Source organism: Balaenoptera musculus, chromosome 15, assembly GCF_009873245.2.
Source record: "Balaenoptera musculus isolate JJ_BM4_2016_0621 chromosome 15, mBalMus1.pri.v3, whole genome shotgun sequence".
Taxonomy (NCBI): domain Eukaryota; kingdom Metazoa; phylum Chordata; class Mammalia; order Artiodactyla; family Balaenopteridae; genus Balaenoptera; species Balaenoptera musculus.
In genome coordinates, this window is record NC_045799.1 from 58,464,660 (window position 1) to 58,483,654 (window position 18,995).

Here is an 18,995-nt window from a genome sequence, read left to right on the forward strand (position 1 = left end):
CGGTGCAGGCACTGTGCACACACTGATCGCAGGCTGGGTGGGGCGCCCTGCACGCCACAGCTGCCGTGCAGCGTTGCCAGCCCTGCCTGCCGCCAAAACCTCCCCCGGTGGCCTGTCATCCATTGCTCCACTCCAGAGATGTGTAATGAGCACTTGCCGTGTGCCAGGCCTTGGACTAGACACTGGAGTTCTGGTGGAGAACAAGACAGATAAGGCAGCTACTCTCATGAAGTCCACATCCTAGTGGGGGAAGGCAGACAAGAAACAAGCAAACCAATAAATAGAAAACAGAAAATCCAGGTGCAGGTTTCCCCCCCGGGATCCAAAAGTAGAGCGGTCCTATGAAACCTTTCGTAGGACAAGATGGCGTAAAGCCAAGACGCAATTACCTTAGGACATCATCTTGGTAACAGATGCGCAAAATAAATGGAGGTAGAGCACCAATGCTCCCAGACACAGTTCAGAGCTACGGCAGCTTGACGCTGAGGTGCTGAGTGCGGTTCACGGGAAGGAGCTTGGCGGGGCCGCTCCCGCTGCTTGCGGTGCCTGCCGCCTCTATAACGGTTGCTGCAACACCAACGCTCAGTGCTATTTCTGCTTTTTGCCTATTTTTGTAAAAGGGAAAATCCTTTTCGGGTTTCTTTCGGTTAGAAAAACAGGTACTAACGTAGGTCTTTCGTAAAAGCAAAGTGGCCTAAAGCAAACTTTTCGAAAAGGTGGGGATACCTGTAGTTATACATACTATAAAGTAAAATCAAGATGGGGGGGAGGGGACAGATCTATACAGGAGAATTCCCAGTAATTTATGTAGCTGTTCCTCCCTCAAGGAGACAGAACAGAACTCCTTAATTCTTAAGTGTGGGCTGTGCTTAATGACTTGCTTTCAAAGGGTGTGGGATGCAAGGAGGAGGAAAAGTCACTTTCCAGTGGAGAAACTTGACCAACATTCGCTTGGCCAAATGATTCAGATGACCATCCACAGCCATAAGTCATGTCAATAGCCTGTGCCCTTGGTAGGATGTGATGAGAGGGGCACTTCCCCTCTGCGGTCTTCCTCCCAGAAACCCATAACCCCAGTCTAATTATCAGAAAAACGTCAGTCAGAATGCCCCAGATTGAGGGGCATTCTACAAAATGAGGACCAGTCTCCTCAAACTGTAAGGAAGGAAGCTCTGAGAAACCGTCACAGCCAAGAGGAGCCTAAGGAGATATGACAGCTGGGTATAACGTGATATCCAGGATGGGATCCTAGAATAGAAAAAGGATATTAGGGAGAAACTAAGGAAGTCTGAATGAAGTATGGAGTTTAGTTCATGATAACTAAAAGAGGTAAAGGAAAAACCAGTGGAGAGGGTGTCTGAGAAGACGTCTCTGAGGTGGTGACGTTTGAACTGAGCCCCGAATAATGTGATTGAGTCGTGCCTGGGTAGGGAGGACTGGGGTGAGAGCATTCCAGGCAGAGCAAACAGCCCTGTAAAGATCCTGGGGCAGAAACAAACTCACTCCGGTCAAAGACAAGTGGGAAGGAAGCTCAGCACAGCTGGCGGGGCGGGGAGGGCCCCAAGGTGAGGTCAGAGGTGGATGGGGGCCAGGCCGTGGCGAGGCCTTGATACCATGGATGGCATTTGGATTCCGTCCTGAGTGTGATAGGAAGGCAGAAGGGGACCTGGGCTAATTTCCACTTAAAATCACTTGGTTCGGTGTGGACCACAAACTAGGGGGGCGAGATGAGAAGCAGAGGCCACATGGGGGGTTCCTGCACGAGTCCAGGGGAAGACGATGGCAAGGCCATGGCAGAGCCCAGGTCCGCGGCCCGTCATTCCTGAACAGAGATGCAGATTCACATTTCATCATCTGTTTCCCCTCATCATGTCTCCCGAAGATGGGGGGCATTACCAGAACTCTGGGTTCTAAGAACTAAGTATTTGAAGGTCCACACCTGTGCATCAAGGAACTCTGGTAACAGGACACCTCACGGCACAACAACCGTCCACCTCTAACTCAGGATGTTCTCCTTTGTTGGTTCAGACCTTTTTCTCAAAATGAAAATGTACACGGTGCTCAAGTCAGGTGCTACAAAAGTTGCCCCTACTTAATTGGGAAAAGTAAAACGAGGTCCCTCCCCCTCTCTGCTTTCTGGAAGTTGTAAGTGGGAAGGGAAAACAAAGGCTTCGGTCATGTCAGAGCCTTTCTACAGCGTAAACAGTTTCAGAATATTTTCAGCGAATTTGGTTATCTTTTATTAACCACGCGTCATTTCTTCCACGCTCCTCAACTCCTCTGGGAAGGAAGCATGGTATCAATAAAGTAGAATAAATAACTGTTGAAGAAAAAAATCTTGAAATAAATCATTGCAATCTGTGCTTTCTTGTCAAAATCAGGGCCCCATTTCTCGACGCTGCCAAGATGAAAGGAGAGAGAGGTTCAGGCCTCGGTCTTATTTCCCCCCAGCGTGCGTGTTGCAGGGGCTCCACCACCGCCGTCGAGCGTTTGCTGGACGCGTGCGGAGCGGTCTGCCAGGCTCCATCTTGAGCACGGGAGTGTCTGTAAAGCTCTGTCCGGGGCCGTGTGGGCTCATCCTGGTGTCTGTGTTTGCTTCCAGAGATAGAGATGGTAATCATGGAGCGCAGCAAGCTCCCGGAGCTGGCGCCCAGCACCTCGGTGCAGGAGCAGAACACCACGGACGAGGAGAAGAGCGCCGCCACTGGCCTGGACAGCGTCCAGTGGAGCAGGTAGTCGCCGGGGCTGCGGGAGGGCTGCCATCGAGCCAGCCATCGGGGGCTGGGGGTCGGGCACCGCTGCTTGGTCTCTGGGATGTTGTGGAAGGGGGTGCCCTGGCCGGGTGCCCACAGAGGATAAGCCAGGCCTCTTCCCGCCCCCGCCCCCCGCTGATGGCCTCTTCTGCCTCCCGGCCAAGCCGTCCTTCTTCTCCACCGGAGACAACGGCTCCTCTCGAGAGGCCACAGGGGCAGAGCTGGCCCTCAAGGCCGTGGTATCCACCCCTTGGAATGAGTGACCGAGGCGTGGCACCACCACCCCAAGCACTTTGGTGCTGGGCCGCGTCCTAACGGGTGTGGCCTGGTACTGGCCGCTCCTGGCCATACTCTGCTGTCCCCAGAAAGGATCCCCTTGGGGAAAGCGTTTGGATTTCATGCATTTGCTGCCGCCACGTGCACCACTGTCCGTAGGGCCTGACCTCGTGACTCAGCCTGCACGATTTAATGCTGGATTTAATGCTGCTGTCCACTTTCAACTTCTTGCCTGATTGTTCATTTCAGTGATGGCTGCCCAAACTATGTCCTCTGAAAGCTTCCAGATGCCACATTGCCTGCAGCCTTGCTGTAGCACCACCCCTTCCAGAAGGAATTGGGTGGAGGGCTGCTCCTGAAGTTGCAGCAAACTGTTAGGAGGGCTTCTTCATCCTTATCAGATGGCCCTACTGCGCAGATGCCTGCGATAACCTCCTAATCCCATCTTAGTGGTAATAAATGCACAGCAACATGGTTTCTCTGTCAGCCTGCAAGGCATTCACTTCCTGAACTCTCACGGTGGGGTGGATGAAACACACACACACACACACACACACACACACACACGCATCCTATTTATTAATGCAACTTAAAGTGAAGACTCGAAGCAGGCTAATTTTTTCCTCCGCGTCTTGTTTATCTCTTTCTTGACACGTGTTTCAATTATCTAACAGACAGGATTAATTTTTATCAGTTGCACAGGGGAGCCACTTTTAGTTTTGGTTAAATAAAAATCATTGCAGCACAATGTGGGCTGTCAGTTGTACTGACAAGGACCTTTCTGACTTTGTGTTGTGACAACAAAATGTGACACCTGAAGCTCTGAAAATTAAGAAAATCATTCTAAACACAGAAAGGGAGGGGGAAGCAACCTTTAGGTGCTTGCACGGCTTTAATTCGAATATGAATCATTGAAAAACCAAAAATGACATGTCGTGGGGGATGCTTAAGCTAATGTAGGCGCATCTGCTTAATAGAATATTAGCGGCTGCTTTTCCATGAATACTGCCATGATGTGTTCAGTTTCTTAGGATCTAATAAATGGAAACAGCACGTATTTTGCATAGTATGGTAATACTGTAGCTTTCCTAAAGGAGGAAAAATACCCATGTAGTGTCAAAAACAAAAAGTCAACCGACCAGAAAGTTACGTTGGAGTGTTGGAGTTGAGACTTCTTTTTTTCCTGAATTTTAGTGAAGAGAGGGGTTTTCTTAGAGTTGATTGAGATTGTTTCTTAATTTTCGGTGACTTTGGCATCTTCTACCACATGGTTCATAATGGAAGCTGATCCTGTGTCTTAAGTTGGGCCACATGCAAATTTGTGGCCCCCAGGAACTCTGGACAGGAGCTGCGCTGTGCTCTGAGACCAGGTGCCAGGGAGAGACTGGCCCTCGTGGAGAGTTGCCAATACCTTTGCAAAGGTATTGAGTTGTTGGCTGTCAGAGACACAGCCACGGACTTCTGTCCTCTCACCTCCTGCACTGAGCCAGGAGGAGGGCACTGAGGATGAGGGAGGGGACAGTTTGTCCTTGACATGAATTGGATCTTGACATTGGTCTGCTTGTCCAAAGAAACAGCATAGTACAAAGTGGAACTGTCCTTATATTCGCCATACACTGTGGGCTATATCTGCATTCATGGTTAAATATAGGCTTAAGAAACCAGAAACCATTCACAACATTCTCTCTTTTCTTTTAAAAAAAAAAAATCCTTTTAAAATTTAAAAAGTAATACACATTCAGAAAATGTAAAACTTGAAAAGTATAAAGAAGGAAAAAAAGCTCTCCATAACTCAAAGGCAGCTGTTATTAGCATTTTGGTGATTTCCTGCCAGTCAGTTTTCAATGCCAATATAGTGGGAATTCGGCCCTTCTTCCCCCCAATAGCTTATACCCCCAATAGCCATGTATATTACTTTTTAGTCTTGGTTTTCTCTAATATCAAACCCCAAGCATCTTTTTCACTTTATTGTACTCTTAGTAAACAAAATTCTAATGGCTTCATAATACTTCGTCTCATGAAAGATGGTATATCCACTCAGCCCTCCCTCTGCTACTGGGCATTTGGTTATTCTTATTATTCCCAAATGACAGTACAGTCCAAATTCCAAGCAGCTGGCTTACAAGAAAGTGTTTTATACTTTATCCTGCTCTTACGTTTGGAAGCGTTATTGCTAGGGGCTTAGAAAAAAACAGATCCACACATGGCAAGACTATTCGCGCATTTGAATGGTGATGACAGATCTGGGGCTCCAGAGAAATAGAGCCTGAACGTAAATGTTCCTTAAAAGTTTCTTCCTTTAATTTCTGTGTGTCACGTGCTTGTTTGAAATGTTATGACAAGTGCGTTTCACTGCTTCTGCATTTTTCAATATAATATTTTGAATCGGTGATACATTTGTGGAGTATCAAAATTCAAAAAAGTATAAAATGTTATGCAGTGAATAGTCTCCCTGTTTCTCTGCTGCACCATCTCGCCCCCCCGCCCCGCTCCCCCGCCCAGTCAGCAGTGTTGACAGTAGCTTGTGTCCTTCCAGGGGTAAAGTGTGCCCTTGGTCACTCATTGAGTTGCTGTGCTCTCTTGGCTTCAACCTGGCATCCGGGAGCAGCCGCAGACAGTCATGGGATCAGAGCCTCCTGCCTACAGGCCAGACCTGTGCATATTCTAGTATCCTCGTGTTGAAGAGTCTTTCCGGGCCAGGCCCTTCACCTGGAAGGGCAGCATTCAGGGTGTGCAGTTTGTGATATTTGCAGCCACTCTATAGATCTCACCCACAAAGCATCAGGCGAGAGACTTCCTATCGATCCCTTCCAGTCCGGGAAGGTCAGCCCAAGAAATCACTGGGCCAGGACCTGCCAAAGTGAGATCTTGGAGAAGTGCCCTTGGAATACTCAAAATAGACATCCACAGCAGCTCTCATGTATGAGCACTTTCCACCCTGTGCCTGGGCCTGTGTTAAATGCCTCTCTGTTGTCATTTCACTTGAATCTTCACAGTAACCCCGAAGGGTTTAATCCCCATCTTGCAGATGGGGGAAAGTTTTAGGTAACGTACCCAAGGGTTTGCAGCTAAGAAGAGGCAGAATCAGAAGTCGAACCTAGGCAGTTCTTGCTCCAGGGTCCACATTCTAAAATTGTTCAGACTTGTTGGTGCCATGTCTGCTATTGTGAGTCTATCACATTGCCCCGTTTTCTTCATTCTCTTGTCACTCTTTGAAGTGATGATGTGGCGTGTCCATTCTCTGTCTGCCCACTGGCATGGAAGTGCCGCAAGACCAGAGACTTGGTATCATTTATCCGCAGTGTCTGGGACAGCGGGTGAACGATGCTGAGTGATTAAGCAGTTGGTTCGTTCCTTAGTCGGTTTATCCTGGAGACGGCAGCTTCGCACGGGCGGGGCCTGCCTCTCAGTCCCCTTTGTGTCCTCCAGGCCTGGTGCTGGACTGGGCACACGGCGGACGCGCTGCATGCTGGCGGTGGGGCTGTAAAGGGCTAAGGCAGCTGCTTCCCGTGTGCAGGTGAGGCTCATGCGTGCCCCTCTTTTCCAGACCCTTCCTGGATATGGTGTACCACGCCCTGGACAGCCCAGACGACGATTACCACGCGCTCTTCGTGCTCTGCCTCCTGTACGCGATGTCTCATAACAAAGGTAAGCTGCTCAGCTTGTCTGCCTTCAGGGCAAAGGAAAGCTGCTTTCCTTGAAGAATTTCCTTTCTGCTTTTGGCAGACTCCCACAGAACTTCTCTTCAGCCTCGTTAGAATTTCTCAGGTGCTTTTCTACAGACTAAAGCCACAGGAATCGGTTACTCAGGCGGCACGGGGCTGGGGCGGGCAGAGGGGGAGTTTCAAGTGTTGACCGTCCAACCCAGCATGACTGTTCGCACTGTGGTTTGCTTTCAACCCCTTGGTTTACAACTGACTTAGGCTTCCTACCTCTTTCCTAACATCAGAACAGAAATCAGTCAAATTGTAATCTTGGTTTTGCTATTTATAAAAGTTGATGTGCTGTTCTGGGTTCAGAGCTAAAATAGACTCTGAGTGGATTGTGTGGAAGCGTAGGTTTCCTTTCTGAAGAAAGGTGTGGTTCTCTGGCTTCCCTTGTTGAGGCCGAGTGGTCAGGATCAGACTCCCGCGGAGCTGACAGATTTGATTAGAATCCATTCATTTACTTCCTCTCTGAGAACAGTCGCTGGTGTGTGTGCCACCTGGCTTGACACGGGCAAGTTCTCAAAGCACCACATCAGAATCTCTTTGAAGAAGAAATCAAGAATATTCCTTCTGGACCCTGCCAAGCGCTGGGCTTGGCATAGATGAGACTTTGCATCAAGTTTTGTTTTAGTAGGTTTTTCATAAGCTTATTGGGAGGTAGTTGGAGGTGGGTTTTACTAAGACAGCCTATGGCTGGAGTCATTTAGAAAGCACTCAACATAAAGTATGTACTTACTCTTAAATCATTAATCATGATAAATAAGTTGATTAGTGGCAAAAGGAAATATAGTGAAAAAGGCCTCCTCTCTCAAGTTTGTCCTCCAGTTCTCTTCACAGGCAGTTCATGTTAACAGTTTCTTGTGTGTCTTTTTAAAGATATCCATGCAAACCCAAGTACAAGTGTATATTATTTTATTTATGTGGGTTCCCCACCCCCTGCCCAACATGAATGGAGGTTCATTCTTTATTGTCTCTTCTGTGCCTTGTTTTTCTCACATCGTCATGTATCAACATGTCACTTCCCATCCCTATAGAACTGCCTCGTGCTTTTTAATCCTGTGTCTGTGCCATCATTTATTCCGCCATCCCCTTACTGAATGACACTGAGTCTATTTCCAGGCTTTTCCCACTAGAGACAGGACTGGCCATGATGGCTCTTCTCCTGTATAAGTCATTGTGCTCACACGCAAGGGTGTAGATCTAGCCCGAGACTTTTCTAAAAGATGCATAGCAGGCTCCGAATCCTCCCTCCACAATCTCGTTCACTCCCATGGTTTCTGCGACTCCCTCCAGCTCCTGCCTTGGTGACTGGCACACGGGAGCCCTCAGTTACTGGGAGTAAACAGAACTCCAAGCCTGACCGATGGGAGTTGGTCCCACCCATGGATCGCCTGCCGTTCCCCCGACCCTCACCTTCCAAGCCCGCCTCACTCCAGCCCTGCAGTCTGAACTCCTGACCCTTGCACGCTGGAGACTTCTACCTAGGTGACTGAGCTCCACTTTGAAACAGTCTGTCTACACCACACTCATCCCCCCAAGATATACCCTGACCTCATCACACTTCCTTCCATTTCTGGTTCAGTTGAAATTGCCAGCCAAGGTTGAAACTGCCACGACCTTTAGCTCTTTCCCTCCTTTGAGCCCAGCATTTAGTCATCAGGTGTTGTCATTTCTCCCTCTTCAGCCTGTCTGATCAGCAGAATTTAACTGAGCACAACTCAGTGCCTGGCTCTAAGTGAGGTGCTGGAGGCGAGAACCAAAGGCACGAGAGCAAGAGAGATACTGAACACGTCATCCCAGTGGCCATGATCACAGCCTCCCCGAGGGGTCAAACACACGGCCATTTTATAATCCATCCTCCACAGCACTGCCGGGTGATTCTCTGTAAGACTGTGTTGACCGTGTCCTTCCCCTGTTCAGAAACCTTTGGTGCTTTCTTCTCTCCCTTGAACTCCAGTCTCCTGTACCTGCCATTTTGAGTATCTGGATTGCACCCACCATTCTAACTTGACCTGATTCCACCAACTTCCCTGTCATAAACCCTTGGCTCCGGCCCAGGGAGTCAAACTTTACTACGCAGTGATTGAACTCTTGCATGGAGATAAACTTGCAGTGGCTGTCATGGTACTCACTGAACTCTTTAATATTCTTTTGGTTGCAAGGCGCAGAAACCACCTCACATTAATTTAACTAAGAGAGAGAGTCTTATAGGAAGGCCCCTGGGGCAGCTCGTGGGATCCAAGAAGTTGCCGAAAAGCCGAGGGAAGGGCAGGACCAGCTCTGGGGACTTCCCTTAAGGTAGATCGTGTTGTGAGCCCATCAGATCCCAGGCAGGGAGTCTGTCTCCGTTCAGGTTTCAAACTGTTGGGCAAGAGATCTCATTGTTCCAGGCTGGTGATATGTCTAACTCTGGCACAGTCAGTTATGGCTGGGGGTTGGGTGGGTGAGAGTCAGGGTCACATAGCACAGAGCTGGCTCCAGGGGTTTCAGCTCGGTGTCTGGAACTGCTCCCAGAGAAGGGAGCTTCTTTGGAAGCCTGGCAGCCACCCCAGTCAGAGCCAACACGTCTACCTGTTCTTGGCTGATCTGCCACCTTCTTGTATCCATCTGTGTTTTTTCCTGCCATTTTCTCTGCCGTAACATCACCACCTATTGAAATTCTGCTCAACTGTCAAGGGTCTGCTGAGAACTCACCTTCTCCTGGAAGTTTTCTCTGATCCCTTCAGGTGATACTCACTCTGGGTTAGTACCGCCTCGTGTGGCAGGCACATTTTATACTTTGCTGGATTTGATTTGCTAAAACTTTGTTAAGGATTTTTGCATCTATGTTCCTGAGTGTTATTAGTCTGTGGTCTCCCTGTAATTCTCTTGTTTTGTTTGCTCTCAAGTTATGCTTACCTTACGAAATAAATTGGAAAGTATTCCCTCCTCCTGAATTTCTTGGAGGAGTTTTGGTAGAACTGGTATTATTTCTTCCTTTACTATTTGGTAGAATTCACCAGTGAAGCCATCTGGGCCTGGAGTTTTCTTTGAGAAAAGGTTTCAAAGTACTCAATTTCTATAGTAGATACAGGACTGTTAAAGCTTATCTGTTTCTTCTGTTCAAGTTTTGGTAGCTTATGTCTTTCAAGGAATTTGTCATTTCATCTAAACTGTTGAATTTATTGGCATAAACTTTTTTTACTATATTCCTTTATTATCCTCCTTTTTTTTTTTTTTTCTTTTTTCGTTTTTTTTCGGTCGTGCTGTGCAGCATGTGGTATCTAAGTTCCCTGACCAGGGATCGAACCCATGCACCCTGCAGTGAAAGCACAGAGTCCTAACCACTGGACTACCAGGGAATTCCTCTTTTATTATCCTCTTAATGTCTGTAGGATCTATAGTGGTGCCCCCTTTCTAATTCATGGTATCGATAGTTGAGGTCTTCATTTTTTTTTTCCTGATCAGTTTGGCTAGAAATTTATCAATTTTATATTAATTTTGTTGGTCCTCTCAAAGAACTTTCTTTTGGTTTCATTGATTTTTTTCTCTGTTGTTTTTCTGTTTTATATTTCATTGATTTCTGTTCTTTATTTCTTACCTTTAGATGCTTACTTCAATTTTAATTTACTCTTCTTTTTGTAGTTTCTTAAGATGGAAGCTTAAATCATTGATTTTTTTTATGCTACTCAGTTTATTTTATTTTACTTTTAAAAGTTAACATACAATAAAATTGACTCATTTTGTGTGTAGTTCCATTAATTTTAGCATATTTATGGATTTGTGTGAACACTACTATAATCAGGTGTTACGCTGTAGTTCTATCAAACAAAAAATTCCTTCATGCTATTCCTTTTCAGTCATACCCTCTCCATACCAGTCATTGAATTTTAAACTTTTCTTCTTTTATAAAATGTGATTTTAATGCTGTACATTTTCCTCTAAGCACTGCTTTAGCTGCCTGCAGTAAATTTTGATATATGTGGTTTAATTTTTATTCAGTTTAAAATATTTTATAATTTCCCTTCTGATTTCTTTTTGTCTATTCTATCATCTGTGTAATTTCTAGCCATGCTTCTATTATTGATTTTTCTTCCGGTTTGATTTTAGGTTATATTTGTTATATTTTCCCTTTTTTTTTTTTTTTTTTGGCATGCCTGATATTTTTTGATTGGTTGACAGTTACTATGAATTTTGTGTTGTTGGATGCTGAATTCTTGCTTCCTTTCAATACTTTTGGGCTTTGTCCTGGGACAGGGTGAAGTTACTAGGAGTCGTTTAGGTCTTCTTAGACGCTTGCTTTTAAGCTTTGTTGGTGCTAGTCCAGAACAGCCTTTAGTCTCTGGCTCACTTGGCCCCAGTACAGAGGCCGTCCCCTTCCAAGGGCTCTACTCAATAAGCCATGATTAGGTAGTCCTTCCACGCTGGCCGCTGGGAATGTGAGCTCTTCTCAGCCCCGTGTGAGCTCCTGGGGTTGTTCCACCTGCCTCCTCCCAGCAGGCCTTTCCCTTTCCTCACCTGCATGCACAGGGCAGAACTTAGCGGGAACCTAAGAAGGAACCCCCTCGCCGATCTGTGCAGCTCCCCCGTCTCTGCTACTGTCTCGTATCAGTTCCCGCCACTTGGCCTCTCTGAACTGCAGACTCTGCCTTCTCACCTCAGAGAGACCGTGAGCTTTGTTTGGGTTTTCTCTGTCAGTGGTGAGGCCTGGAAACTTTCCAGACAGAGACCTGGAGCAATCACTGGGCACACTGCCTTAGTTTCTTCTCTCTCAGGATCACCCACCTATGCTGCCTGTTGTCTTGTCCAGTGTCTCGTAACCATTGTTTTAGATGGTTTGCCTTTCTTGGCTGGAAGTTGTAGTATTTAAAAAAGAAAGTTTTATCAAGGTATAATTGATAAACAGTGAACTGCACATATTTAAAGTGTACAATTTGATAAGTTTTGACACATGTATACACCCATGAAACTATCACCACAGTCAAGTCAGTGTACGTATCCATCACTCCAAAAGTTTTCTCCTGCCCTTTGTCTCCCCTCCGTCCCTCTCTTCTCCCACCCCTCTCCCTAGGCAACTCTGAACTGCTCCCTGTCACTATAGCTTGGTTTGCACTTTCTAGACTTTTATGTAAATAAAATCGTGCGATAAATACTCTTTTTTTTGTATGGCTTCTTTCAATCTGCATAATTATTTTGAGATTCGTCCATGTTGTTGTGTGTATCCGTGGTTCCTTTCTTCTTATGTTTGAGTAGTATTCCCTGTGTGAATGTACCACAATTTGTTTACCCATTCATCTGTGAACGGATGTTTGGTTTGTTTCCAGCTTTTGACCATTACGAACAAAGCTGCCGTGAACACTTGTATATAAGTCTTTGTATGGACGTGTATTTCCATTTTTCTTGGACAAATGCTGAGGAATGGGATGACTGAATCATATGATAGGTGTGTGTGTGTTTGTTCTTAAGAAACTGCCAAACTGTTTTCCAAAGCGAACGCATGCGCTTACATCCCACCACCAGTGCACGAGGGTTCTGGTGTTCTGATACCCTCACCAGTGGGTGGCACGACCACCTTTTTTGTTTTAGTCATTTTAATGGGTACATAGTGGTGTCCTATTGTGATTTTAATTTGCATTTCCCTAATGACTAATGACGTTGAACAGCTTTTTAAGTGCTTAGTCTGCCATCTTCTCATTTCCTTTGCCCGTGTTTTAATGGATTGTCCATTTTCTTATTGTTGAGTTTTGAGAGTTCTTTATATTCTATATACAAGTCCTTTTATCAGATGTGTTTTGCAAAGATTTCCTCCCCGTCTATGGCTGGCCTTTTCATTTTCTTAACAATACCTTTGGAAAAGCAGACGCTTTTAATTTCCATGAAGTTCCCGTGGCACTTTTTCATGCTTTTGCTCCGCGCGTTGTCTCTCCCACTCTGGACCGCCGGGCCTCTGAAGGCAGAGACCGCGTCGCTCTCAATGGCCTCCTGCAGTACTCAGCTCGGCGCCCGACACCCGGTCAGCGCTCAGCCAGAGCTTGCTGACTCATTGCCTCTCAGCCGAGTGGCAGCTCCCCCGCGCTGCTCTCTTCCTGGCAGCCGGTGCTCGGTGCACTCGGGGCCTCCGCAGGGAGGGTGCTGTTGGCGGGGTGGGGGTGCCCAGCTCCAGAAGGCCAGGGGGCACGTGGGTGAACACTTCGTCTTACGGGGGGCTGGCTTTCTTTTTTTTTTTTTTTTTTAAATAAATTTATTTATTTATTTATTTATTTATGGCTGTGCTGGGTCTCCGTCTCCGTGCGAGGGCTTTCTCCAATTGCAGCGAGCGGGGGCCACTCCTCATCGCGGCGCGCGGACCCCCCACCGTCGCAGCCTCTCTTGTTGCGGAGCACAGGCTCCAGACGCGCAGGCCCAGCAGCTGTGGCCCACGGGCCCAGGTGCTCCGCGGCATGTGGGACCCTCCCAGACCAGGGCTCGAACCCGTGTCCCCTGCACCGGCAGGCAGACTCTCAACCACTGCGCCACCAGGGAAGCCCGGGGCTGGCTTTCTGAGCGGGCTTCCTTCCAGGAGCCCCGCCGTGTGCTGGGGAGTGGAGAAGTGGTGGCTGGCACACCACGCTCCTTCGTCCACGGTGTGGCCAGAGAGACGACCCTGCCGAGGTCCTGCTGGGGAGCCCACCTCCCTTTCTTCCTAAAAGAGTGGGACTCTGTATTCGAGGGAATTTAATTCCTTCTTCCACTTCCTGCTAATGCTTTTCATTTATTTACTCATTCAGCCTTCTGACAAATATTTCTGAAGCCCTTCTTAGATGCCAGGCACTGTGGTTAATATTGAGAACACAGCGGTGAACCAAACAGAGATTTTCCTGGTGGCGAGTGTGGCTGCTGCGGAGGGAGCAAGGCGACAGTGGTGGAGGAGAAGGCAGCGTGATGGGTGTGATCTGTGATTGTGGAGGAAGCCAGGGGTGGTGGTGCAGGGGTCACTAGCTTGGGTGGTCAGGGAAGGCTTCTCTGAGGAACAGACATCAGAGCTGAGGCCTGAAGAATGGGAAAGAGTCGGCTCTGCAAAGATCTGAGGCAGGAGTGCTCCTGGCAAAGGGAACAGCCTGTGCAAAGACCCTGAGGTGCAAAAGACCTTACAGGTTTGAGGAGCAGAAAGCAGGTCAAGGTGAGGCTGACCAGGTGGGCAGGGACCAGATCGTGAAGGGCCTTGAAGGCCCTTAGATTTTATTCCAAGTGCAGTGGGAAACACCTAAAGGATTTTTAAGTAGAAGAGTGACATGGTCAGATGGAAATTTTTGGAAGATTACCCTGGCTGCTGGATGGAAAGTCGGTTAATGGGGGTGGGGGAGTGAGTTGCAAGGGGGAAGGCTGGGAGGCTCGTGAGGAAGCTGTTGCAGTAGTCCAGGCAGGGATAACGTAGACTGAATTACGGCGCATTGGCCGCGGAGATGGAGAAAAATTGGAAGGTTTTACGATACATTTTGGAGCTACAGCCAGGACGAGCTGATGGACTGGATGTGGGGGGTGAGGGAAAGGGACGCTGGGGCAGCTGTGTGTGGCCATTTACGAAGACAGGGAGACAAGGGGAGGCGTGGGGCCGGGGGCGGAGACTTCTGCTTGATTTGGGTGGGAGGGGGCACCACGGCAGGAGCCTGTGTGATGCCCAGGGCCCTGCCTCCTGCCACTGTGTGACTGGTGGTGCCATTTCCAGAACCAGCGAGTGTGGGCTATGAAACAGGTTGGGAGCGGAAGCTGGAGAGCTCACGTTCAGCACCCTGAGGCCCAGGTGCCTGGGGCACCCCCAAGGGAAGCTGCCGCTTGGTGTATGCTCCAGTCTGGCCTGCGAGCACAGGTCTGCATTTGGTGGGGGCCGTTTGGTGGCAGTGGGTGGGTGGGTGGTTTCTGTTTTGGTTAGGCAGCAGGCAGTTCGCTGCACTTAACCTTCAGCCTCTCTTTTCCAGACCCGTGCCCTCTAAGCAGGGCCCCTAATGAAATGGTCTCTTTCTGATAGATTTTCCATCATAAGACAATTTTAACATAAAAGCAATGTTAATAAAAACCAAATGTTAGCTCAGGCCTTCCAGTAAATCATAATAGATTAGATGCTGCACCGAAATGAATATCGCGCAGTGGAAAGGGCTGACCGGTTGGAGGAAGGCTCTCACTGTGATTCCGTCTGGCCCCGTGGTGAAGGCTGGTTCACATCTGTAATAGCAGATGCAGCCCTCTCTCCTTTGTCGAGTCTGCAGGGCCCTGGCCCAGGGGAAGGGGAAGGGAGGTGAGTTTTGCAGCTTCGTCTTCCTAAAGGCTCCCCTGCTCCACCCACTAGCCCTTCTGCTCCCTGCCCCCTCCATTTATCATTGTTTACCCAAGAGGAATCTTGGGCTTTTTGCTTTTTGTGTTTCGCTGAGAAGTTACTGGAACATGGACGAGAGGTATGGGAAAGGTTGAAAGGTAACAGGATAAAGGGAGGCTTTTGCCATGCGGAGAGTTGGCAAAATATCATTTTGGATCTCGACTGACACATAATCAGAACTGGAAGTACATTGGAAATTGGCCCAACATCTGGTTAGCTTTCGAAATAGTTGGTCTATAGTCTTCCAAAGCTGGCAATGCTTGTGTGACTCCAGCCAAGGAGACCGAAAGAAAGAAAAAAAATTTTTTTTTTAGTTTGTTTATTTATTTTTGGCTGCATTGGGTCTTCGTTGCTGCGTGCAGGCTTTCTCTAGTTGCGGTGAGCGGGAGCCACTCTTCCCTGCAGTGTGCAGGCTTCTTGTTGTGGAACACAGGCTCTAGGTGTGCGGGCTTCAGTACTTGTGGCACACGGGCTCAGTAGTTGTGGCTCGCAGGCCCTAGAGCACAGGCTCAGTAGTTGTGGCACATGGGCTTAGTTGCTCCGCAGCATGTGGGATCTTCCCCGACCAGGGCTCAAACCCATGTCCCCTGCATTGGCAGGAGGATTCTTAACCACTGCACCACCAGGGAAGTCCAAGAAAAAAATTTTTTGACCATTATTTTTACCTGGCACTATTGTGGTCTCTTTAGGCAGGTTTGTCTGTCTACTTCTTTTTATGTAGCTTTGGTCTGGGTCTGTTCTACCCTTGTCCTGAATGGGGGTTTCCACTAAGGAGGAAGAATCTAGAACCCAGAGGGGAAGCTTAGGATCTGGTTACTGACATCACGGAGCCACACCCTTCCCTTCTATTTGGGATTCTTTGAATTAGTTAGTTGGGAGTTTGGCCCCCGCCAGTCCGCAGCCCGGTGCTTGTAGGGTGGAAGTGATGGCAAGGGAGACCCATTCTGACTCACCGGGGGCAGAGCGGGATCTGACCCCGGTGGGGCGGGAACGAGGAAGCGTGTGGTCTGCTGGAATCTGGACATGCGAGCGCGGCTTCCGGGGCCGTGTGAAGTGCATCTGGGTTTCTCTGGAATTTGTCTGTCACTCGGCACTTAGGGGGTTGAAGCAAATAGGACAGTATATTATCTACAGTGTTTATTTCAGTCAGAGGGAAATGGCTGGCGAAGGAACTCGATCGGGTTTGCAACAAAACCTGCTTCTCAGTGACTGGAAACCTGTGTGTGTGTGTGTGTGTGTGTGTGTGTGTGTCTATGTCTATCTGTCTGTCTGCCTGTCCATCCGTCCGCCTGCACACGTGCCGTTTCCCTTTCACATGCATATCATTGTCATATTGTCACACTGACCTTGTTCATTCACAGCTGTCAGCCACTGTTTTGTTTGGACCCAGAAGAATGTCTTAGAGGCCATGGTGGGAAAAAGAGAGAGACAGGGAGGGAATGAGCCACCTGGCTGAGCAGAAACTTTGGGGAAAGAGCGGAGATGCCCAGAGGGGTTCTTTACAAAGTTCTGCCATGTGTTGTGTGGAGTGGACCCTGCTCTCTGCCTCCCCTTGGCTGGTGGTAAAATCTACTGCACATAGGATGCATTGCAACATGGAGTCTGTTTTGGGAAAGTGCTGGAAGCGGGGAGATCACCTTGAGTGGCCAGGGGGATGGGGGCTGCTCTAGAGTTGGCCATGACAACCAGATCATGTCACCCGCTGGCTGCCCTCCAGGGGTCCTGGCATCCAAGCCGTGTCTGTCCCTCCCCTGGCTTCTGCCTCATCACTTCCACCCAAAGCCCCGACCCCGCTCTCCCCGAGTTCTGCCCCTTGGCCTGGCAAGTCCCGGTCGTCCCTGAGCATCTCATCCTTCAGAGTCCAACCTAGCTGCACGTCCCCCGCGCCCCCGACAGGCAGCTCAGCGTGCCTTCTCTGGGCCTTCTAAAATAGCTTGATGTTAGCTTCGGTTAGTTTGTTTTCCTTTCTGTCCTTTTGTTCTTTCATTCTTTCTTTCCTCTTATAACACAGCTGATATAGAACTACATTAAGCCATGTTCAAAGTAAAAATTCCCATCAGTGCAAGGTAACGACAGGTAACTATTGAACGTGACCGAGTGCTGCTTCTTACTGCGTCCTGACAGCAACCCTGGGACGGGCAGTTTCTGTAATTATTCCCATTGAACATGTAAGGAGGCTGGGAGTCCAAGAGGTAAGTATCAAAACAAAATTCCTCCAGCACCTGGCACCTGGCTCTTTCCCCTTCCATCCTGGCCACAGTGCAGCAAGAACCCTGGGAGAGAACGAGCCCAAGGGCACGAGGAGGCCCTGCGGGGCTGGCGGTAGCTTTTGTCAGACCAGAGGGCAGGCCCCTCTCAAACTGTTGCTGTGGTCAGCTCACCACACAGGGGGTGCCACCCCCTCCCCGTCTGGATCCTGTCCATCTCCGGAATCAACCTAGTTCTAACTGGGCCTCTAACGTGGTCTGTGACCTTGGGGACGTGACTTAACATCTCTGGGCCTTAATTTCCTCGCTAAAGGAAGAGGTTGCATTGGAATCTGGTCCTGTGAAGTCTTGAGGTTTTTCAGTCCCCCTGGGTCCCCCGCTTCACGGAGGGTGGAGCTGCTAGCCGAGGAAGGTCAGGATAACCTTGGCAGGTTTTTCTTCCTGTTGAGAAAAGATTTTGCCACAGATTTCCTCATTTTTGACAAATTCTAAGGGAGTCAGGGCAATAATAGGCAAGAGACAAAAAAGGGAACTCTCCATGGAAATTCAAGAGCTGGTCCGAGTCTGTCTCCCAGGCCCTGCCACTGCCGCTGCGTTCCCGGGGGAGCCAGAAGCTGGCTCCTCGCACCGTCTTCTTTGAAGTGGGATGACGGATGGGGGGTCATGGAAGTGGGTGATGTGCCGGGCAGGCCGGGGAGCCATTGTTTTCCCCAGAATCACTGACTGACAGTTCCCAGAGGGCCAAGAACGAAAGGGTAGAGAGAGATTCACACAGTGTTGACATTTCTGGAAAAAAGCAAATGCCAGAAAGATTCAGTTGATGTCCTTCTTGCCATTTAATAAACCAGAATGCTTCAGAGCTAGACATTTAGCATCAAAACGAGATACAGAATCCACAAATCAAATTTTCATCACAGTCAAATTTTTTGATGAAGCCACATCGGTGCGGTGTGAGAGGGGGACCTGCTCACCTCCAGCCCTCGGGCCGCCTCCACCCGTGTCATCTCCTTGGCATGACTTAACCTCCGGTTCGGAGTTGGAAGGAATTCAGTAGCGCAAGATATATTGTTATGGTTTATTACGTCAATGTGTGAGTGTGGGGGTTACTTAGAATCCAGACAATCAGCTCCTCACTGCTATCCTCCGCTATTTTGTCAGGGTTCTAAATGAAGCATCATCTAGTACTCAAGGGGCCGTATTTCAAGAGTTCCCAGAAGTGCCACCATCCCCCCTTTTGTAGAATAACTGGAAAAGACGTGCTTCAGGCACAAACAATCCTTCCAGCTCCCCAGGCGTGGAGCAAGTGAAATGTTTGTTTCTGCGAGCTTTTCTGCAAGTCTAGTTTTCCAGAGCTGGGCTCGGCGGGAGGAGAGGGATTTGGAGCACTGCCTGTCCCACACCTGGGCTGGCGAAGTGACCCCAGCAGGTCGTCCTGTCACCCTGGCCCCCAGGTCCTGCTTTAGGAAAAGTGATGCTCGGTTCAGTTAGACTCTGAGCGCGCCCTCTCTCCTTTCCCAAGCCCCCCACCCTCCCCCTCCCCCACCCCACCCCGTCTCATCTTTGTCTTTGAAATGCTGTTAGATTTCCCTGGAGGAAAAGTGATTCCTCTGCCCCTTAAACGTAGACCCGCTCTGTCAGTTTTGTCGCATTTGCGCCTTTCTGTGAGCCCGGCACGGGGCTGCCGCCTCTGTGCTTCCCACGCAGGGGCCCAGCTCTCCAGTTT

At 48.8% G+C, this 18,995-nt stretch overlaps 1 protein-coding gene across 10 annotated transcripts in view; it reads left to right on the plus strand.

Moving 5' to 3' along the window:
* CLEC16A (C-type lectin domain containing 16A) overlaps window positions 1-18,995 on the plus strand; it is a 213,248-nt gene that overhangs the window by 66,880 nt on the left and 127,373 nt on the right. For all 10 annotated transcript variants that reach the window (XR_005016419.1, XM_036825124.1, XM_036825125.1 and 7 more), the window contains 2 exons: window positions 2,603-2,732; window positions 6,577-6,677. Coding sequence is in view for 9 of the 10 variants with exons in the window: in XM_036825124.1 (XP_036681019.1) it covers window positions 2,603-2,732; window positions 6,577-6,677 (231 nt within the window). In the remaining variant the exon portion in view is untranslated. The remainder of the gene's footprint in view (window positions 1-2,602; window positions 2,733-6,576; window positions 6,678-18,995) is intronic.